The following is a 24839-nucleotide window of genomic DNA, read 5'->3' on the forward strand; positions in this document are numbered from 1 at the left end:
GTTACACAGATTTTTTTCTTCGGTCATAGTTTTCATTTTTAACATTTATAAAATTTAAAGCAACAGGCGATAAACAGCACGACGCGTCATCGATACAGTTTTTCATCCTTGTTTATAAACGTTTTAAGACAAATTCTCAGCTTCAAAACATTCGCCAAAGTTTATTTACACGTACGCGATAACAACCGTTAAACTATTCTTGCCACTATTTTGCTTCGGATGAATCAATGCTCGATACATGTATTATTTTTTATCGCATACGGTAACAATTGTTGCAGCCGAAGCGAAATCGCAAGCGTGCGAGCGGCGGCCATACTGAGATGTTACGGTATGACATAACCTTCAAATACAAAGATTGAGGCTGAAATTCTCCTCAATCGCCGACCCCGAGTGTACGTTGCTTATTGTTAGGTATGCCTCCGAGTTTATTCCCCCCCCTTCTCCTTAGGTTCGACGTTATACAAGAAGGCCGGCCGGATTGCTCGCCTCGACCGACGTCGCGTCACGTCTCGTCGCCGTCGTTCCACTTAACCTGGTTGTACCGCCGGCTGCGGGTTTTGCCGCTCGTGACGTCACGGCATCCTCGATTACGTCGAAATATCGACGCCACGCGATAAGCCGCCGCTGTGTACGTACTGGAACTTCATGCACGCCTATCGTGGTGCGCTTACAGCTCTCGACATATCGTATTTGAATATACAATTACTTGCGCACGTTGGTGTTAACAAGAATCTGTAAATATGTACACGCAAGGATATTGCTAGATTTATCACGTTGTATCTTGTTCGTTGTCGTATTGAAATTACATTTGAATTTGAGAGAAAAGAATATATATACGAAGATGAAACATAACATTTACAGTATATCAATTATGCAATTTCACTTGGGCCAGATTTATATGATATGATAAGCTGAAGTTGTATAGTTGTTGTAGAACTGTAGGAATTTATTTACTTGGAATATCGACCAGTGAGTAATTTCATTAATACAGTTTTTCACTGCTGCGCTGTAAGAAATTATCATGGATTCGGTTGAATTAAGAGGATGTGCTGTAATCAGTCTTCACCGACTGAGTAAAATGTCACTCATTATTCGATGATAATGAGATAAGATAATTCGAATATTTGTATTCGACTTCGCATGACTGCAGCGCTTATTTTAACACCAGTGACGCGTAGGTTCGATATTAGTCGAAATAAGTGACATTTAACGTAATCGGTAAAAATTTACGGTAGCATCATCTTGATATATCAATTTTAAAACTGATGTATAAAATATTAAGGGAGGGGATCTTTGTTTAGAAGGTTCAAAAAATCGTCTTTTTTTTGTTTTTTATTGCCTACGTCGATAGATGAACTGTCCGAGAATATATTCACAAAACCACAGATGCCAATTCTGCAGATCGTGTAAACAAGACATTAAATTTCAGAAGTGCGGGCATCGAGGCTTAGGTTTAAAAATGGTCTTATCGTGTGTATGCGGTCGAAGAGACATTAATTCAGGACCGTTGATAATCACCGGTTACGAAATAAACAGAGGGATCGTGTATTCGTTATGAGGCTACTTGATTTGAAATGACTTGATATGTCACGAGAAGGCACGAATGTATTTTGTGACTTCGTGGACCTGTGCCAAGGTTTGGCGAAATCAACGTATGATGGAACTGTGCAGCAATGTTTAAAAGGGTCAGCAAGAAAGCGGTAAAAGAATGTTTACAAAGGTAGAATCGAAACTCGTTTGAAAGTGTCCGGCGATGGAACGTGGAAAAAAATGTCGCTTTACCTCACTGTTCGACGTAACAACGCTCATTGCGTACTACTACGGCAAAGTAATGGACCTTATCGTAAAAAGTGCACAACGGTCACGCGTGTGCCGTATCAAAGAAAGCGTTAGACGATGAAAATCAGGAAGAATCGTTACATGCTCCTCAAATCACAAAGGTTCAGCAGGGAAGATGGAGGTGGTTTTTATCGTAGAAATCTTTTCGAGATCCGAAGAAAAATTCGGGGTGATATATGCGAATTAAATCGACGGTGACGGTGATTCCAAAACTTTTCCAGGTATTTTAAAAGACAATTCGTACGGTGACGATTTCTCTGTTACAAAATGTTAGTGCGTGGGATGTAAAAAATATAAAGATAATGTAAAAAAACGAATGGGTACGCGAATCTGAAATATAAGGAAGACAGAGAAGCTCGATGTTAAAAAAAGATGAGGACTTATTATGGCTTGGCATTTAAAAGAAATATTGATTCTCTCCAAGAAATGAAAAAAGCTGTAATTGCTCCAAAGGCAAATTCCCTCGACGCGAAAATTCTCCAACAGGCGTCGATAGCTGGTGTGAACGGCGCAAAGCCGAATGCACGAATCAACTACGATCATCGAAGCATCCTGCTCGATTGATTGATTGACGAATAAATTTCAGAAGCACACGCTAGCACGATTTATGAAGAACTATCGAAAGAGGACCTTTAACGAGATGCTTAGATGGTCACGTTCAAAATTCAAAAGCAGTCGTTCAACTTGACTATCTGGCGCATTAATCCGAAGCACCTGCCTTCCGGCCAAAAAGTCATTGAAATTGCCGTCTAGTTGGCTGCAGGCATGTTCAACGAAGGGTATTCGGTCATTTTGAACACACCACGCAGTTGCTGGATTCGAATATTGGTCAGCAATGCAAAATATTTTCTGATACCGCTGACGCGCAACGGATCGGAAGAAGCGGCGAACAGGCGCCAGTCGGTCACTTCCAATTAACACTAAAGAGGATTCTACGGCTCCTAGACTCGAACAAATGCAGCGGAACGAGTTCGAGGAAGGATAAGGACACTACTGTATGATCCAGGTATAGCGCAAGCAATTAAAAATCGATATATTCTCAGTTTAAATTTTTTTGGACTTTTCTAAATTAGCGGAAATGTGTATAGAATGGGGCTGTAAGTCCTCTTCCCGTTCGAGCATAACTATTTCGAGTTTCTAGTTATCAGGACTCGGGTAGGTTACACACATATAATTGGGCCATAAAGCGCCGAGTCCCTCGTATCTAATTGTAAGCTGTTATTCTACGAGTTTTTCTACCTGCATCACCCTGGGGATATTCAAATATATACGTACGCCATCGAATACGGATTACTCAGTGCCGCACACATTTATCCGTTTCGCCGTTGCTCTGACTGTACTTGATCCCATTCGAACTTTACGAAAGTAACCAAACGTATCGTCGGATAAGAGAACAAATAATTTGCGCTTACGGGAAGTGGTTCATTTATTGCCTCGTTATTATTCTGGACTCATCGTGGAGTCATTCTCAAAAGCGAAATAACGGAAATATCCCAAGTGCGAACAATGAGTTTCCGAAGAACAATTTACCTACCCTTTTACGATTAGAGCCAATCGTCAAAGTCCAGCCAGGCAGGCGGTTTGCTCTATGTCATCTACTCCCATATCGTAATTAGTCACGGACGCATTTTGTTATACATTCTGCACCTCCTGCTGAGCGCTGGCCGGTTTGTAAATTTACACTTACCAAAAATTGGGTTCAATATAACGTCGGCGAAAGGAACAGGATTATCCCCTGATTAGGATAGCTCGAATCCCGTTGCTCGGCTAAGCCGTGCATCGGTGATTACTTTGCCGTCTTGGTTGTGTACTTGCCGCTGATCCCAGTCTAGTAAAGTCAATAGGCGCCGATTCGTGTATAGTGCGTACTTCTGAATAAACAGTTTTAATTGTGCATTGGTTTTATTGATGGCCGAGGAGCTTAACCCCAGACAGGTAATGAGGGTAAAATGACCCCTCCCCGCCCCTCCAAAAACTTTGTACTCTTGGAGCAAACCGTTAGGGTTAAACCCCGGGTTCTTCGGTCCACTGATATTTTGTTGTGGCTTTGGGGAAGCGTCCTCACTGGTAGTTATTTCGATTCGGACGCTAGAAAGCCGTGAAACAGAAAGGTTGTGGGTACCTTTGACACCGTTTGCCGGTTGAGCGAACGTGAAAATTTTCACGGCTTTTTTTGTTTTCGAAACCTACGAGTGTTTTTCGCATTTTTCACGGTAAATAATTAACGTTGTGAATTCAATTTTGTACGAAAAAACAAAAAACAGTACGTACGTATGTGTATCATATGTAAACATATTTGTATGAGGTATTTTTAGAGGCGTCATAGATAGCTCTATGATTGCAACGGTTTTTTTTTTTTTTTTTTGTTTTGTCTATAAAACAAGATCGTAATTTCAATATGCTCGTAGACAGTGAAACATCCGATGATGAGATTATCGAATATATCAAAACGTCGATGATGTGGCCACCGCTGCGAAAAGCGAATGTGTAAAAGAAATCGATGCCATATGTGCGAATTGTTTAAATATTAATTTAAGAAGAAAAAATAAATAAAAACCAGCTTTATTAGAAGCTGAGATATTTGAATTTTATTTCTACTGGGTATCTTTTACACTCATTGCCACGAGAGGTGTACGGTTTGGACGTCTACCTATCAGGAGTTAATTTAAAAATTCTGCGGTCACACTTGTGTCGTGTAAGTCGCCACATTAAGAAGCGGGTCTTATATCATATATCAAAATCTGTTGAATTTAGAATGAAAAACATACAATCCGTTTTTGTACATAATTAGATCGCTCATTTTTTTTTAAATTTCAAACTTGTTTCAATGTAACTTACCGTTTTTTAATTACAGTTTGTTCGGTGTCGTCAAATCTTAAATTTTCCTCTGAAACTCCCTTAAAATTCGATTTACTCAGAAAATTCCTAGTATCTTTTTTTATTTATTATTAATCTTCGGCTCACACTCGGCCCGAAAAGATCGATTTTGCCTCCTTGTTACACAATGTACTTATTAGTCGTGGTACGTAACATTTTTTTTGGATTGTTATGCATTTAACCGTCTCTCACTCATACTTATATCGTATGTGTAAATCTTTAATATTTGCGCAAGTTTTTGTTCTAATCATTTTCATCTTATATATCGCTTTTGCGATATGCGGAAATCTTTCACGCAATGCAACAAGCGGCTTCTATACCGCCGTTTAATTCTTCGTAGTCACATCGGGTAAAATCGACCCGTCGATCACCATTGGGCCTAAAACTCAACCACTCCCTGGCTTTGAACTTGACTTCAGCCGCCGTATACCTGGAGGGGTAAACCAAGTATCCCCTGTAAGCACTGACTGGGCGACTTGGATCAAGGTTCAGTGTTGACTTGTCAATCGACCGGACAACATCGGGTGCCCTGAATTAGTACGGTTTTTGTCAAGCGGCATGTGACACTATTCGTCAAATTCAAATCAATATCCAATTTTTGTTGAAAATATAAATAACTAACAATGGTCTGATTTTTCTTGAGCGAAAGTGGAAAGTGTTCTTTTTACGAATCAGCCTCCTTAGGAGTTTTTTTTTTTTTAATTTATTTATTTATTTTTTTTTTATTTTTTTTTTTTTTTTTTTTTGTTCTTCCCTCTCCTTTCCTCCCCCTTCACCAACCGGCTGGACCTAATCGAAAGTGTGACTACCGTGAAATTATTTAACAGTGTGGCTACGAAGTGTAAAATTGTGAAAATTAATTTTCCCTATTGTCTTTGTTTTTTCAACATGCGTTTCTATTCGCTCATTCTCATTCCCTCTTGCTACGATGTACAAACCATTTGTCACGAATGGCGCGCTTCAAGCAGAAATCGAACAGTGGAAAAAAGTCAGGTACGCATATCATATACACTCGCTCCGTTAATAGTACCCGTGTAATGTAAATTTGAATTCTAAAAAACGATATTTCAGTGTTGAAAATTCTCTTCTTTTGCGTATTTTTGTCATTATTTATGTATTTTTTTTTTCTTCTTCCTTTTTACCTTTATTCTTCCTCAATTCACGGTCCGCACATACAGGCACCACAGGTATACGATTTTCGTATCATTTTTTTTACAATATCCATACATATCGTACATACTCGTTACTTATGCTTATACACTGTGTGCGGAATGTCAAGTATACGAACACGCTCTATTGCAGAAGTTTATTTATTTTTCCGTTTTTTCTCAAAAAGTCAAATATGCGATGACGAATTTTGCGCAAAAGACTTTTTTTTTCCCCTCCAGCTGCTATTCCAAGGTGACTTGAGAAGATCGTCTCGATCTGTTTACCGTCACGCTGCCGCTGCTGCAGCCAGCACTTTTTTTTTATATCTATGTACATATTTTACGATTCTCTCTGTCGTTGCGCTATGGAGGCATGCACGCATATCTTCGTACATAAATACTCGACACTTGAACCTACTGTTCGTGCAACGAATTGCATACGTGAACATGTTCTGCGATACTTTTGGCGGTAGAGAGGTTGTACAGTTTACACGGTAAACACAGGCATGTAACGTTTGTTGGTTTCTTCACTTTGTGCGAAAACTCACTTCTTCCAATATTTATATCAGGGTCTGTTCTTACTTTTTTTTTTCTTAATCTAAATTTATTTTCACAATCACGTATGCGGTTTATCGACGATGAGTATGACCGACGATAATACGCCTAACTCGACGTATTATGTAACATTAGGAACGTTTAACGAAATTAACACTCACCTCGCGAACGTCATTGTACCTATGACAATATTCTTTCTCGTGTTCATACACTTACTTGACTAAACAGAGCCGACTTTTCACCTTTGAAAAGATAGATCCTGCTTTTAGATTCCAAATATTTCACGTCCAAGTTCTAACCAGTTCTAATATCGACGATACTCTAGATGCACCGGAGGACTGCAGGCTTCGGTTGTATGTTTCTTCTTCGTTTTTTTTTTTTTTTTTTTCTTATTTTACACGGCAGAAGCAGCACTCACGGACTAAGTGCAAACAGAACAGATGAATTTTGTGGAAAACGTCACCTGTATCGAATAGCAGCGATCGATGTTTTGATACCGATATCGCTACGCCTCTTCTTCTTATCCGATTTGATAACATACCGTGTAATGGCCTTCAAGGTGCAATTAAACTCGAAACGGAACGCCTACATCGGATTGTCACTTTACCGTTCAGTGTTCGTGCCGTTGTTTCACAGGCGTGCATTTATCAGCCGGCATGTTTACCGCCGGTTATCTGCGAGAACTTGATTCTTTGTTAATTAGTTATATTTAATGAATAAATTCGGTGAGATGTTTTTATCCGGACGCGATATAATCGCATGGAAGTTAGTTTCTTTTATCATTCTCAATTAATACTTTGGTATAAAGTGGACGATATAACCTCTAAATTGTCCAAATTCGGGTCAAAGAACTCTAGGAGGACAGTTAAAAGAAAAATGATGCTATAACAACAGCAACGATAATGAGAATGATGAAATAAATAACAAAACATATTAATTTTTTTTCCGTGTACGCCATGTACCGTATCGCAGTGCAGGGGAAAATGAGGGGAGGGAATACATATAAACAGGGAGACTTGTAGGAAAAGTTTGGTATTCAAAAAGGGAAGTTCTTTCTCGCGTCGTCCGCGCCCTTCTCATTCTTTCTTCGGCTCTTCGGCTCCGAGGAGTTTTTCGCCTCAACCTGCTCCTGAGTAAGTTTTTACAAGATTTGTTCGCTGCTCTCTATCTTCTGAAAGGATCATCTCTCTCGTCGACTGGATATGTATGATTTCGACGTTTTACTTTTTTCTTCGCAGGCTTAACCGAGAGTCAAGTTCCACGCATATCTTGTTTTGTTTATAAGTTCAACCCATATTCTATTCGTTGAAAAAGTGACTTCTAACGAACCACACAAATATAAACATTTTGGGGCGAGGTTGAAGTTCGAAAGTACTTAATTCCTAATCATTTGCTGGCGAAACTTGAAGTTGGTAAATTAAACTTTAACGAAACAGCAGTGTTTCAAAATGGCAGGAAACTCGACGGCTCTAAAATTCAGTGACGCAAGATTCCGAAAATTCAAGTTACGATAGCGTAAGATTCCGATAATTAAAATATACTCACCCTGCGTGGTTTGCTCAGCAAGCGGGTGTGAAAAACGAAAAAAAATTCAAAAATCAGAACGACCAGGACTCCGGATATAAAAATATTGAAAATCTAAAACAAAGAAAGATCAAACGTGGCGAAATTTCTCCAAGCCAGGAATTCGCAAAACTGAAAATCTTCGATGTTTCAGAATTTGAAATTTTCTCATTTTCGTAAATTCGGAACTTTGCACTTTTTGAGATTTAAGCGTCGCGTTTCGGATCTTTGATGTTTCGTCAAAGTTAGATTTTTTTACTTTAACTTAAGTCCGATCCCGCTCCAACATCTTCTCATTGCTGACTAAGATTAGGCTTACATATTGTTTGTTTCTTCTTTTTCCTTATTCCATACACAATGAAAGACCTACATAAATATGTGTGTTACAATATTTATATTTAACGCATCTGTAGATGCTCGACTATTACGTAGTCTATTTTATATTTATTGAAAAAAGTTAAAAAAATTTTCAAAATTGTTACAACGAGACGACGTGAAATATGAAATTCGAGTGAAAAATTGTAATCCGAATCCGCTTACGGACAAGTTGTCGAATTTATCCCGGATTCGAGACCTGCCACTTACATCGTTGACGTCTCTAATTATCTTTGCCATTGTTGTTTTTCAGCGTGGAGCGGGACCGGCTTCGGGAGCGCGAGCGACAAGCACGCGCAGCGATGTCGGTCCAAGCTGAACAAGCGGCTGCTGGAGGTGGCCCGGATTCCCATCATCATCATCACGGACATCACCATCACAGCTCCAACACGAACCCGGCCTCCTCGCTCTTCCCCAGAGCACCAGTCAGGGTGAGTCTTCCCGCCTGATATTCGAATGATTCGTAATTTTTTAACTGCGGTAAACTTACTTCTCCGTACACGACGATGAGGGCGATTTCATCGACACAAATATATTTAACGGGAGAAATTTGAGCGACGCGTGATCCGTGAATATTGTTCGAATTGAAGTGATTACGTTCAATAGTAAAACAAGTTGGAGACAATGTACGATCTGGAGTTACGATTAATCGAGCTTCATTTGAAAATTCAAGCTTTCGCTTATTCCGCGTTCTGTGTACGTAAGAAACGCGATTTCATTCGCAAGTTTACTATTTTGTACTTTTTATTCATTTCGTACCTAGAACTAGATTTTTTTGGTTTCGATAAAAAAGAAAAGAAAATAGATAAGGACGGTACAGTAATCGCAACTAGAGACTTGCTCTCAACGTTTCGAATTTACGGAATTATTTGTGGATAGAGTTGATCGACGATTATAGTCTGCAATAGTTTTTCGTCAAATCTACATATTAGATTTGAAGTAAATTGTCTAATTAAGGACACGCGTCAAACGGCGAAAAACGTAACTATAATTTATCCCTGTACAACTTGGTATTAACACCGTGAAATCTTACGACGATACCGCAAGAGCGTACAAGTATATAAATACATATTATAAGGTCCTCTAAAAATAACAATTTTGTCACCCACACCGCGTGTTATCGAAACGTTTTTATGTTTCTTCGTCTATTTTTCCTGCTACCTACCTACCCCAACGACAACATCCATAAAATCTCTCTTCTTACTCGGTTAGTTCCCAACTGCATAGAGACGAATGGCTCGCATCTGAGGGTACTAGAAGAACACTATATAGAGACTTTGTTGAGACTCCGGTGGTATAGATAGAAGACTGCGCATCGCGATGCACGAGTGTAAAACACCCTCTTCTCTTCCTGTCAGCTGCTTGTATCCCCCGTCTAGTTTTCCATTTCTCCACTTTCTCACTATCGCGCTACGGCGGTATTCTTTTTTCCCTTCGTTGAGAGAAAACTACTCTGGTGTACATATGTATATACACGTACAAGCGATTCCGATTGCGAAAGTATAACACTTGTGTGTCTGTAGCGGAAAAATCGGTTCGGGCAAAAATTTTTGTTTCATCGATAATATGGGAGAAAAAAAATTATTTCACCTACAAGCTTACGGCGCGTATGGAGTAGGGGCGGATTTTTTATTTCGAACTTTTTCTGCCCCCCCCCCCCCCCCCCCCCCCCCACACAGCCTGCAGCAGCGTCCGTCATCTTCGAAGACTAGGCTTTGGTAGTACGAGAGTCACGTCTTAACACGTGAGCCACACGTGTTTCGCTTCTTTCCTACGTGTCAGTGTCACTTACTATTATAATACCCCAGCTCTTCTAATGCTAGTGAGAAACGAGCACGTGGCGTGTAAGGTAACATTACGTACGTATGCATAACGTGCATACTTGATTTCGAGACTTTCGGTGAATAATGGACGCAAATTACAGACCCGACTTAAGACAGCTGCGATAATTATTATATGTGCACTCGTACTTTATACTACAAGATTCAATAATCTTGTTGGTTTTTTGTTTTTTTTTTCCGACGCTCCTGCGTATTTTCCTTTGCGGCGTAAAGTAGGAAGAGCGGTTTTAGACAATACGAAACCTGCGGTGGTCAATTAGTAAGGGAGAAAAAGTGATGAAAAAATTTCTACGTTCTTTCTTTCTTTTTTAATTCTACATTCATTTCTTTTTTTTTCAATCCAAATTCTTCAGTCCATCGTCATCGGGGTTGTTGGTTTTTTCACTTAAGGAAAGTTCAGGAGGAGAAATGAAAACATTCCGCAGGGAAGAATATTGACGAGATATTTATCTCGATGTTATATTTCGATAGCCACGCGTTCCAAGTTTGAACTGGTAGTTTTTTTTTTTTTTCAACACGGAATAATATATATCAAAGTTATCGCACGTTGGCTGTTGTACCTTGTAATCCAAGTCGATCGTTTTATTACATTCCACGGTTTACAACGCGTTTCAATCGTTTGGCAGGTTATTACAATTTGCATAAGTCAACTTGATTGAATATTCTGTGCCCTATATATTATGCGAAGAAGAGAAGCCGAATCGTCGTACCGTAGTTATAGCGCACGCGTATAAATATTTGTACGATAATTTTTACGTAGGTATTCGCTTCCACGTAGATATCTGTACATTATTTTATATTCTTTATCGCATCACTTCCGTCGTCTGGTTACAATTGCACAGAATGAGACATTGTCGAGTGGCGTGCAGTCGGTTCAATTCTCATCTCTTATTTCGATATACGTGCATATATGTTACGTACGTAAATAAGTGCTGAGTACAAGCTACCAGGTCTATAAATAAACAAGTACACTCATCGAGCTTACAACTTTGCCAATTATTACTATGCATGCGTTACGTTGTACATTTTAGAATATTTCTCTGACTGATATAAAAATAACGTCGACAAGAATGACACCGAAAATTGAAAAAAATAATTAATCCCCCGCATGAGATTGATTGCATACAATTTTACACTCTGGTAAGATTCAGAAATATATTTTCCTAGTCTCGTGTATAACTTTTCATCACTTATTCGTGTCGAATGCAAACTAGAGACTGGAAATAAGTTATCTTGGTATATTTAAGGGTGTGCGAGCACGTGCAGCGAGACGGAAGTTAGCTAAAAGTTGCATCTTAGGTTATATGTATAATACAGCTGTGGTAAAGATGCCTTGGGTATAAATTATACGGCTGGAACAATTCTCCAAGTTACCTCCTCTCATCATCACGCGCTCTATCTTTTTCTCCTTCTTTTCTATCTCTCGAAAATCGTCCCGCAGTAAGGCGGAGTTGTTGGATCATTCCAGACGGTTAAAAACTGAACATCGCTAGAGATAGAGATAGAAGATACATATATATATATATATATATATATATGTATGTATGTATGTATGTATGTATGTATATAATGTAGCGGTTATCTCCAGAGACGAAACGCCTTGCCTTGCAGGGTTCACGACGAGGGTGCCGACGGAGTTGGAGAATAAAAAAAAGCGTTGATCTACCCTCAGGATCCTGACAGGCTATTTCGCTCCTCTGATAAGACCGTCACTGACAATGAGAGACTCTCGATGGTTTGGCGAAGCTCCTTTTTTTTTTTTTTATTTTTCTTTGGCTCACGTTTCCGTGCGGTTGGTAATAAATTGCCAGTAAAGGTGTATTAACTCCTTTTTCTTCTTCTTACGCGACCTATATTGACTGGAATGCTTCTTTTTTTTTTTAACCGCACATTATTTTTCTCACTTTTGAATTTGCAACAAGTCAGGGTACGATACAATCAAACAAGGAATATTCTATACAGCTAATATAAATATATTACAATGCGAAGAATAAAAAAAGAAGATTTAATTTAATTTTTTTTAAATAAAACTTACAACGTAACGCGCGATAGGCAATATACAAATATAAATAATGTACTATCTGTATCGACTTGACTCGAATCTCGATGCTAATTGTGCACAGATTCTTTTATTGCAACTTACGGGTAAACAGATTTTAAAACGTTATCAAGTTAAGAGTAAACGAACACCTGTTGAATCGCCTGCGAGAGTCGCCAATCGCGCGTATATATATTTGGAAGAGAGAAAGAGAGAGAGAGAGAGAGAGAGAGAGAGAGAGAGAGAGAGAGAGAGAGAGAGAGAGAGAGAGAGAGAGAGAGAGAGAGAGAGAGAGAGAGAGAGAGAGAGAGAGAGAGAGAGAGAGAGAGAGAGAGAGAGAGAGAGAGAGAGAGAGAGAGAGAGAGAGAGAGAGAGAGAGAGAGAGAGAGAGAGAGAGAGAGAGAGAGAGAGAGAGAGAGTTATGGCGGTAGTTTATGTAAGTACAGTAGTTTGAAAGTATTGACTCACCTCGGTTCGAATGATTAAATCACAAGCCCGTGGCATATCATTAACGAAAAAATATTGAGAAAAAATTTGTAGAATAATCATTAAGTTTACTTCATTATCCAGGTTTTGCCAAACAATTTGTTTACGTCCGCATAGTTTCTGAGCCGCGGTCGATAACGTCGTGATTTCAAAATACAATAGCATTTGAAAAACGTAATTATTATTCATTCGTGGTTGTGAATTTTGTCTTTTTTCGTGGAAATTTAAAATTAAAAATAACAATAGTAGAAAATGAAATTTATCAGGTGTAATTTAGCGCCTGATCTGTAAGTTGTCGTTTTTTTTTCTGTTCACTTTCTATACCGATGGTTGTGACAAGTTCAATTGTATATTTATACATCTATTTCGCTAAGTTGAATATGTACACGTATGTTTTATGTATACACGCAGTTATCGACCTAGTAGAAATTCATGAAAACCAGCATGACCGGTATGCTAATTGATTGATCAAAGTTCGGCCGGCGATTTTCGCGTATGTTTTGCGCTGCTTCTGACGACGTTGTCTTTCTTGACCTTCCGAAATATTTCAAATCACGTATTGCCGTATCATCGCTACGATCTACCGAAAGCGAGTGTTAAACTACTGTTTGCTTTACCGTGTCAAGTCCTGCTTTACACGGTTGAAAAATCGTATCGAAGAACTGGTATATGTTACTATATTTATATTATTTATAGAATAGCCATTTAAGGAAAATTTTCTTATTCTAGATGTTACCCGAGATATTGCTAATAGTAAAGGGAAACTTCAACGATGCAGGCATAAAACAGGTAAAAGTAACCTTTGCAAATCGGAGTCGAGGTGTACCGGTAAAATTTTGTATCTTTGTAAAATTTGAGGTTTATGACACAGCTTGTGAATAATATTTATTCTTCTACATTGTTAGAAGGACGAAGAAAGCTTTCGTTCGAAGGTCAGAATCAACTTACTCTTTCAAATTCCTCTTCAAGGGGTGCCGTGTTTGGCTTTGACGTGACGCATGTAATGTATCTGTAAATATCGAAGTCTACGCTATCAACCCAATTACTTGCAATTCTAAACAAAAACACGTCACATATTTTTGCCTCAAATGAATACGTGTCGAAGTGGGTTTGTTCAGAATCGCACGTTGAACGGGGCTGTTGTGCTCTTTTTGCGCTTGAGATACGTAGGCTTTGATAATTTGAAACACGTATGTTAACGTCGAAATCGACAAGGGCACCTCCTTCAAATATTATAAAGATGAAAAGAAAAAGAAAATACAACACCCATTGACTATTGATAGTTAAAGAAATTTTCACCTGGAAACGGAAAACAATACGGACAGTCTAAATAAAATCCTTACTGATTTAACAGTGCATCTTAAATCATTGTTTCTGAAAATAGTTTCATTTTTTTATTCAGACAATTTTACTCAACTTCTAAGTATATAATCTCCTTTCAATGAGTTCGATCGAAGTATAAAAGTCGCGCAGGTTTTCCTTGTATCTTACATGAAATTTCGGCATCATTATCCAGTTTATAATCGTTTAAATTAATCTCTTCCTAGCAACGAAACGTGTTGCAAAACTTGAGAATCCGTAATTTATCGGATTATTACATTCCGGATGAGTGTGAGTTTTCTCTGCGTTAAATTATTCCTTGGGCGTAGGGCAGTATTTTTCGGGGGCATAAGCGGGGCCCCTTCTTAATTATTCGTTGATCAGACTGGCTCCTAGTGATAATTAGTTGTAATTTTTAAATAAATTTTTTTTCACGAACCGTGTTGCCAGACACGACCCATAAAAAATCGCGGTTATGAAAATTCTTTTGCTTGTGATAATTTTCAAAGTTTTATCATCATTACGATTTTTGCAAGCATAGGTCAGTTTGTATCGGACATCTGGAATTATTCAATGTATAAATTATTAAATAGAAATGTGCCCAGCATGTCGTTTCCGTAAAGTGTCGTATAAATATAACGATTTTCGAAGTTGTCATTTTTTGATAAATGTTCGGTAACTTGGCTTGAATTTTTTCCAATTCAATGGGGCATGTATTTGTACTTTATTATAGCTAAAAATTGGAAAAATTGTAAAATATTCCGGTTCGCGCAAGGAATATCTTAATTGAAGCAAATAAGGCGTATCACAAGGTTCGCGAATACTCTGAAGTAGAGTGAGTGTACGTAAATTATACGAGTATGGATGTAAAAGATAAGCACCGACGTATGTCCGCCGATACACATATCCGTTTACTTGTATGATGCACGGTAAAACGTATGTACATTATTACATTACAACACCACACGTGCAACGCGTTCGGTAAGATCTTGTTCTGCGCACCAGAATAACTTCGTCGTAGCAACGAGTCATGCGCGTCAGCGAAGCGAGAAAGAAATTGAGAGAGAGAGAGAGAGAGAGAGAGAGATAGAAATTCATCGCGAGTCTACTCACGTATATCATATTTTTTTCGCGCACACTTGCTGAAATTATTTATATAATACATGCTGCACTCTCGCGGCGACAATCGTCGGTAAAAAGATTTTCTGACATTATTGGATATTCAGAGAATTATTATTGTTATTGTTATTGTTGTTGTTGTTGTTATTGCCGTGACTGTTTTTTCACGTCCTTCTTTTTTTCTTTTCCCTCCCGAAGACGCGAGTAATCGATGTAACCCGACGATTCGTTCAATGTTATCTATGAGACGGTTTTTTCCAAAAGTTTATCTACAGTGTACAAATACTGTGCAAGTGTATAAGACGCTATCATTTTTTTTTTACTCGGTTTATTGTATAATATTTTGGCACTTGCGGGTTAACATTGATAATAATAGATCCGCACGTGCCAGTTGTTACCGTTGGTTGAACAAATCAATCCTTTTATGGTTTTATAGCAATTAATACGACCCAGCGGTATAACTGCTAGTGTGATAAGTGACTTTTTTTTTTTTCTTACATTCGCATCGAATGTTTCACGCAATTAAAAATATTGTCACGAAAATGTCTTTTTCTAATCGAATTGTAAAAAAAAATACCGTGTTCCGCCGTTTATTAGGAAAGAATCGTACAGCTTGTTGCGCAATTTGGTTTTTCGTAAAACGACGCGTCTAGTTTCACGGGCGTCGAGGTAACTCGAGGTAACTCGAGGTATACGAGTAAACCTCGTTCTATCCCGGCGGGCTGCTCGCCGGAGTCCTGAGGGGTCGAGGAGGAGGAGGACCCGGGTCATAAAATTATCACGGACGTCAGCCAAGAACCCTCCGCAGGTTCATCCTCTTCAAGTAATTGCTGGATTACAACGTCGGTTGTGCTCTCCCTCGGACGTGACTTTAGCTGACTCAACTAACCGGCTCGTATCGGTTCTCGCGGTAGTTCGATGAATAAATTACAATTATTGTAAGAGACGCGCGCGTTCGACAGTTTGGACGGAAATACCACTTCCGCCATTTGCGAGAGGCACGCGGCGGTGTTTATTGTACGCACACCGTGTATATGGCCTTTAATAAATGTTTTCCGAATTTCGATCACCGACTACCGACTACGACGATTCAGGATTCAATTTGGTTTTCTTTCTTTTTTTTTTTTTTGCTTTCATCTATATTTTGTTTTTCTCTCCGTGTAGTTACTGTAAATCGTTTTACCATTAACGGATTAAAATTTATACATACGATCGAATTATTTCGGAGAAAGTTTCACTGGTACATTCTCGACGCCTTACGGAGGGGTTTGAAATAAATATGGTAAAGATTACAAGAAATGTAATTTCTGTATTATTATTGTTATCGATTGAGGGGAAAAAAGTTTATCGCTTCGCGGATTTTCTGTAGGATTTTTTGTTTTATTTTTGTTCATCTTATTTACAATTTTACTTACATTTTGGAAACAAAGCATTTATTACCCGCAAAGTATTGAGTCATTTTTATTACGTATTGAAATTTACAAAATAATAAATTATCATCGGTTTAGTAAAACGTGTATATACAAATACAATGTGTATAACTGTATAATATAGCTATAATGTATACTTGTATAATATTTGATTGCGTAACAGCTCTACGTGTTACATGCAATAAATTTCATAAATGTCATACTTTTTGTAGCTCAATTTAGCGTTTCATAGTTTAGAGAAGGTGTTTATTAAATAACAGATAGCTATTATCTGTGTGTGTGTGTGTGTGTGTGTACATATCTTCATCTGTGCGAAGTATGACTAAAAAGTAAAGAAAAAAAAAAAAAAATTAACCGACCACGCAGAAATTTCGCGATAACTCGTCAACTTGAAGAAGTTATATGAATTGAAGGGAAAATTTGTTCTCTCTTCTGTTATCAAAGTTGCAGATACGTTTTTTTTTCCCCTCGTTCTAATATATCGCATATAAAAGTAGAGCTCTATTCTCGCCGATTGCTAGTTTGATCGCGAGGTGACTGTGACGATATTTATCTGGTGCGTGGTGTGCGTGCGATATGCGTGGATATCGATAAGACAGCCGGTGGGTCGAGAGTTATTCCGAGTTTGATGTAATGAAAAATTTGCTTATTCGTTTTATCGACGCGATTTGATTTTTTTTACCAACGCTTACCTTCCTATCTCGTTAATTAGATTATTCCGATTTATTTTTATTTTTTTATTTTCACCTTTACCTGTCGTTTCAAGTTTTTGCAACAAATCAACACGGTTGTTATAATTAAACTTCGGGATGCAACGAAAGGTCGCTACCTGCGTAATATTATTAACTTGACTCTCGTCTTCGTTTCGCGTTGTAAGTTGCAAACTGTTTACACGACATATCGTATACGGGCTTGGCGGAACGTGAAAGCAGCGACAAAACAACACTATCACATACGGATAACGATACCTATGGCATTGATAAAAAAGAATTGGCATCAAAAACGCACGTGTAGCGTGATCCGCAAAATTACGTAACGCGATAGCGAGGAGGAGGAAGGGGGGAAGGGAGGGGATACAGAGATTTTGTTGCGATATTTTTATCTCCACTTATTTGCATCCTCTTTTTCTTCACCTCTATGCTCCCCTGCACAAAAAAAGTCTACGTTCGTCACGTTGTGTGCAATATTGTAAATATCTTTTACCGATAGCGACGATATCGTATAAAGATAGCTAGGTATAGAATAAACGTATAGTTTCGCATGTTTCCGTTTGATGATTCATTATAAAAAAATTTTAAATACTATTTTTTATTTTTCATTTTATCTTTAAAATTTAGAGCGAAGTGTTTAAACCGTTCTTAAGAATTTATAATCGTATTTTTCGATGCATTTTATTTGCTTTTTTTTCACCTCTGAGGATATATCTCCTAACTGTCATAATTCTAAGAACAATACAAATTGAAGAATGGAAATTAACGAAGAGAAGTGAAGAAAATGACATGCAAAATACAGTATTTTGAAAGTATACCGAAGGCGTGAGAGATGAAAAATGAAATGAAAATTTTCATGTGATGAAATAAGTTTATTTGAATATTGTCGCGGACGAAGCGGCTAGAGCTAGAAAGAATGCGACGGGGTGACGTATATAAAATGACGTCTTCCGGAATTTAATGAACCTAAACTGAAAGCTATTTTTGGATACAATAATTCTCACCTCCCGCGCTTCATTGCCTTGTCTTTTATCGCTCCGATAAAAAACAACACGTATTATATGTACCAACCAGCAATGTACGAATTGATGCGTATGCTAATACCGTATAACAAAACGAGGGAACAAAAAAAAAAGTAGAATTAGTTGCAAGTTCGTTTTCCCGCTCGGTATGTCGGTATTATAGGTATTTGTAATATACTCGTTAACGCACATAGTTTGCGGGATTTATTACACTGTACTATGAATCAATCGACCGATCAAGTTCACGGACTTTGAAGAGCCTCCTCTTCACGGACTCGAGTGTTGCAGCGTAACGCGTCGCTTTTTTCGTTGTAGATAAAGCTCGTTTCACGTCACTTTAACGATCATTCTTTCAAATTTTCTTCCTTCGAATCTGCAGAACGCTTTTATTTTCATCGAATTTCATTCAATTGGGATAATAATTTTTTTGCCAATGGACAGTTTCGCAATTATATTCTCATCGATTAATTAAGAAGAAAGTGCACGTTGAATTGTTTCCAGCGGTTATAACGTAATATTTTTAAATAATTTTTACCCTGTTTCGATAGAAATTTATAAACATGTTAAATTCAGAGGAATGCGGCGGAAAGAAGTAGAACAACGACAAGTTTGACGCGTATAATTACTCAGTATAGAGTTACGCAATTTCCCGAAGAGAGAGATAGAAAATCGTCGGCAGACTGCAAGCGGATATAGATTTCTCATACAGGTATTCAAAGTAAACGACGAGCTCAACCTCGTTTTCGATTCTTTATTCGTAATCCTTGTAATCTGTGCAATTTGCGTCATAACTATAATACGTTACGACAATTGAACTTTGTCACAACGAAGGTTGTAAATTTTCCTTTTCTCCGAAGGTGACGAACGGTTTTCCTTGCATTCATTTTCCTCTTAAATCACTAGGGTGAAAAACGAATATTGTATCACAGCACGGTGAACGATGTACGACAATTGATTCCTGTATAACAATACACGGATAGGTGGGTGTATTGTAATATAGAAGGCAAGGTTTCTGCGGGGAAAGTTATCCGTGCGTTGGTGGCCGTGTCGGCATCACCTTTTTGCATTTGGGCCTACAAGTTATACAAATAAGTTACAGACACGTCTGGTAAATATCCAATTTTAGAGCCTAGGGCATCATTGTCGGCAAAAATTTATCTAAACCTAATGTTTCAGCAGGTTCACTTTATATTTATGCTATTTATTACATTTCCTTTGGTAAATATCACAAGAATTTTTGTAATTGTATCGTTCACGCTTAATTTGTAATCATTACTTTTTTCTTCAAATGGTCGTATACCTACCCAAAAATGGTTGAATCAATTAAAAAATTTTAGCGAATCTGTTGGGATATTTTTTTTTTTAACCGTGCAATGAATATAGCCGACGATAAATGCGACTCGCAGGATTTTACCGGTAATAACCGCGCGTTTTGCGATATGTTGAGTATAAAAAATTGCCTATAATGAGCTGTGTAGAGTCAGGCGGTATAAACAAAACTGCGCACGAGGTGGAATATATTGCTGGAGTAGGGAATGAGATGCTGTGAGGATCGAGTATCATCCATCCGCAAATTCCCTACTCGTCGAATGGCTTCGTCGTACTTTTGTGAATGTCAACGAACGGATTACATAAGTTTGAGATGCCCGCGAGACATCGAACAACGCATATCTTTTAGTTTCGTATTCCATGTTTACAAACGTGTATATAACAAAGGTTAAGGTACCTACGTATAATGATGAACCGATCTATTCCATCGGATGACGCGTCAAAGATATTGTTTCACAATCAGATGTACCGCAGTTTCATACGCATCGAGTTCGTTTCACGAATCCGATAACTTGTAATATTGGACCTGTGGATTGTTACACAAAATTGTTATTTGACGAGACGATTTTAGTTTGATTTAGAACGGGAGACGTTGACGGCAAAAATAAAATAAAATGATATTCACCGTTGTTCTCTACTCTTCTTCATTTCAAACTCTGTACAAACAACGCGTTTTTCTCTGTACTCGGATAAATTGCTGCATCCACGGAAGTGAATTCCCTCGGGGATCGAGAAATGCTCGTCGCCTCTGGTTCTCGCTTATTTTCTAGGTTAATTCGCGCCCCGGTATAATATTACGCAACGCAACAACGCGCGGTAAAGTATATTATATATATATATGTATGTATGTACAACTATTATGCATCTTGAGCCTCGACTACGGCTACTGCCTGCTGCTGCTGCTGCTGCAATGGCGACTTGAATATTAGGTGTCTTCAGCGGCGAAATGTCATGGCGTCGTGATACCGCAGCTATTACGCCTTTTACGTAATACTTCATATAATACCCTGCTGCGCGCTGCACTGCTCAGCTTCAGAAGCACCAGCTCGAGGGAAACTGTCGGGAACAAATTATCCTCAGTCTGCAAGCTGTAATCTTTGCGCCCGCGCGGCTAACCTGTAATAGTATATAAGTTTAATAGGTGGAGAATTTTTTTTTTTTTATTTTTTTTATAAAATAGTTACTACCGGAATTTTAAAATTCCGTAAATAAGAACACAGGGGTTTCACTCTGTATTCGGTTGAAGTTTAATTAACGGTATAACTTTGTGTTTATCTTCCGAACAAACCTTCCTTCTCTTTTTAGTGTTAATAACGACCTATTCAACGAATCCAGGGTTTTGTAGAACCCCTGAAATTTATCTCACCAATTCTAAGTATACGTAACTTTGGGTTTTTCACGAGGTGCCGAGTTCTCTGAAAATAATTACGTCTTTTAAATACCTATCGTAAAAGCTTATTTTCCGATAATTCATTGTCAGAGATCGTATAAGAACGAATTGGAATAAAGACCATCGATCACATTCGAACTCGGCTCATTGTTGCGATAATCTTCTGCGTGGATGTGATTGCGAATGAAAGGACAGTCGTCTGAGGTATGAAAATTTGATCGTGGGATTCGAGACGGTGTTGCTGTATCGGCGGTGGTGGTAACGCGAATCGAAACCGTTACGGAGAATTAACCTTGGCCGAAAATATCAAGGATTGGAACTTTGCCGCGCGAATTCTACTCGCTTCCTTTCATGGATAAGAAATGAAACTCACGTTCCTGCAGAAAGTATCCTACCACCGTCTCCCTTCGTTCAGATATGCTCAAGGCTCAGTCGGCCGACCGACCGACTGACTGACTGACTGACTGACTGGTTAGATACTTAGAACGGCTAATCCTTGACCAACAGATCCCAATTACAAAGGCTAACGCGAATCGCCTGCGCGAGCGGGAAATTCGAACGGAGCGTTTCGCCGACAACAGCGCTCTTGGTGATTTATCGAGGCAAGCAAGCTGACAGCGGGATTCCCATACTGGGTTTCACATTTATCGTCACGGAACCGCTGGATCTCGTGTCCAATCGTATTGTTTACGGTGTTTTCGGCCCCCGGTACATGTTAATATAAATTGTCGAGAATCTTCAACCCGACCTGATGTGCCTGCTATTTTATGCCCTGTAAAGTTGTACACTGTCAGTCGAAAGCGCCGATACGAAAAAATTCACGTACCGTTTTACGGTACCCTTTCATATGTGCAAGGTTTTTATCTTTTCTTTTTTTTTTTACACCTGACTCGTAGGTTTTTGCGAGGAGTCGGTAAATGATTTGCAAATGTTGGGAAAAATCTCGCGTTGATTTTCTTACAAAGATTTTTTTTTCCACATGTTACCCTAGTCTCATTTAGCCTGATATTCAACAGAAATATTTTACAGTCAGAATTGAAAACAACTACGCAACGCTGGTGTTATGAATGCCAAACCGCGTTATTTGCGATCTGTTTGGAGAAAACGGTTTTTTTTTTTTTTATCAGTAACCTTGAATCTCACGCAATGCGGTTACAACGAAGTTCATGGAGAATGATTGGACTTTGAAAACAAGAATGTCTAGCCCGCATCAAGTGATCTGCAACACTGAGCAGAATCGACTCTCGATTCATTTATTGTTCATGGTGTATGAAAAATTGTGAAGATGAGAATAACCGTATAATACAACCATTCAACTGTTGCGCTGCGATTGTTGTCGAGATTTATATAGGGCAATTTGTTCCTCGTGCGCCGCAAGCCTCAAGTCGCATTTCCCCATCGTCTCAAGATACTAAAATCTCTGTTTGTCTTTCGTTGAACCGGAAATAACGCTCGGCACGACACTGCTAGGTAAAGATAGAGCGAATACGACAAACAAGAATGTGAACAACATAAGCAACTTGCGGTCGCGGTCTGCCAAGTATTCACTTGTACCGCCTTTAGTCCCGTTCCGTCATGCGTATTGTAACAACACCGTTTATTTTGACTTCACTTTTTCTCTCTTATTTTTCATCTCCTTTTCTTGTCTCACTCTCTATCCTTTCTTACACGCGCACACATTATCATCGTCTCATTGCGCAGCACGGTTGCTTTTTTTATGTTACATCAGCAACTGTAACGCAAGCCGACAGTCCTTTTCGAACGAAAATCATCCTTAAGACGTAAAATTCCACGGAACGACACGTTTACCGTAGCGTAATTAAACTAACGTTTGGTTCACGTACCTGTAAAGTGGCGGTTCAATTATTTGAGTCGTGTGGTTATGGGATTCAACTGTCGTCGTGTTGAAACGAAATTCGCCAATGATGTAAATGCGACTGCTAATCTGACAACGAGAAATATCTATTGAATATTCAGTCGACATTTGTTCGTTTTAAATCAGACGTTCAGGCAGCTACAACAATGCCGCCATCTTCTCTTGTACGAACGGTATCTTCATTACCGATCGAAGTACGTACCTTTCCACAATACGAACACTTGTAGACATTGCTATATTCTTTTTACACTAACGACTGCCCGTTAAATTTTACGAATACACTATCCAGTGACTCGGATCTGATTTCTTCGATCGAAAATTTCAGTTTCAAAATTGCGCGTGCAGTGTGACCATATTCATTGAAAATTTTTATCCTACCGATGAGATTCTTCTTCGACTTGCATATTGTTTAAATCTGTGTTTGGGTACACATATGTATCCTAATTACCGTGGTAAGCTACGTCGTCCGCTGCCGTCGTCAACGCTTATCTCAAATGTATATTCGTATGAAATCTCTACGTCGTAGAAAACAAGCTGCTCGTCATGATCGTCATGCGGTAGAACGTGTACGAAACTCGCGACACGTTCAGACCGACTATATCCTTGTACTTGGCTTGGTCAACTTGCTTATTATACTTGATGATATTTTGTCACTCGCCACACTTCAGTGACGTATTCATCCTACTTTGCGCTTCCGCAGGTGACCCACTTTTATCTGTTTTTCTCTCTCCCCCTCGTCACATTTCTTTCTCTCTTTTGCCCTCTGTCGGAGAAACGCCAAGTTTCGTTTTCTCTCTTTTCAACTTGGGGTCTGCACGCTGGCTCGTTCCAGCTCACTCACTCACTCTCTCACTCTCTCACTCACTCTCTCACTCCTCACTCACTCACTCACTCACTCACTCACTCACTCACTCACTCAGTCACTCACTCTCGCACCGCGTGCAAGGCGATCGGTCAGCATCAAGCAGAGCTTCCTGCTTAATGGCTGCCTCGCACATTTTGCGATACTTCATCGTACGGTGGTGAAAAATGTTTCTTTTTTCTTTTTTTTTTTGGCCGATTATTTTTTTCTTCTTTCCGTAGCGGTGGTTGGTCACGGTTAGATTAGATTATCAACCAAATAACGCAGACTTCTGTGGCCGGATTTTATTCGTACAGAGAAAGTGCCTTGCATGATTTTTGACCAACGTGCGGACGATAAATTTCAATATTTAGGTAGGTAACGGAGATTTCTAGTTCCGGGATATACAGTTTTTAATAAATATATAAATATACGTATACGTATTATATTTACTTGGAATGTAATAAATTAAATCCGCTTACCGTCATTTATATATATGCTGAGATTTCTTTCAACCTGTAGCATTTGTCATATACAGTGGTAATTTATTTTTCTAGTTTTATTCATTCTTCACGATATCTTTTTTGAGTGATAAATTTTACTCTTCCGACGTTCGTAGGAAGGTAATTTTATAATCTGCATATTGAAATAAAAATAGTTTCAAGAGCTGAATGTTGTTACGAATCATTTTTTTCTATAAAGTGATATTTATTTTGTTTTCTCTCTCTTGCATTTATCAATTGTCCTTTAAATGCAATCCGTCGTTTTTTGTTCGCCAACTTCTTTGTTTAAGTGAATTGGATTTTTAACCAATTATCATTTGTTTTTTTCTTCCGTTCAGGCTTTGAAAAGCATCTCCTCGTCGCATCGGGCGTTATCCGGGTTAGATAAGAAAAGTCGTTTGAACAAACGTGTTGCGGCTGCGCCTGCTGTACATAGTTTGCGTGCCCTAAATCGCATTGGAACATGGACTTTGTTTTACCGTCCTTTATGTACTCTACTGTTTATCCGCTCGAAACGACTATCGAGGTAGATAAAGAGAAAAAAAAAACAAATTTTGAAACGAAAAGACTGTAGATA

At 38.7% G+C, this 24839-nt stretch overlaps 1 protein-coding gene across 9 annotated transcripts in view; it reads left to right on the forward strand.

The window, feature by feature from the left end:
* Positions 1 to 24839, forward strand: part of LOC107221296 (AF4/FMR2 family member lilli) — a 206422-nt gene that overhangs the window by 92491 nt on the left and 89092 nt on the right. For 8 of the 9 annotated variants that reach the window (XM_046744518.1, XM_046744517.1, XM_046744521.1 and 5 more), the window contains one exon: positions 8611 to 8788. In XM_046744518.1, coding sequence (XP_046600474.1) covers positions 8611 to 8788 — 178 coding nt within the window. Of the gene's footprint in view, positions 1 to 5656; positions 5710 to 8610; positions 8789 to 24839 lie in introns of those variants that run through there. The other variant, XM_046744524.1, reaches the window with a different exon arrangement.

This window comes from Neodiprion lecontei, chromosome 6, assembly GCF_021901455.1.
Source record: "Neodiprion lecontei isolate iyNeoLeco1 chromosome 6, iyNeoLeco1.1, whole genome shotgun sequence".
NCBI classification, from domain to species: Eukaryota; Metazoa; Arthropoda; class Insecta; order Hymenoptera; family Diprionidae; genus Neodiprion; species Neodiprion lecontei.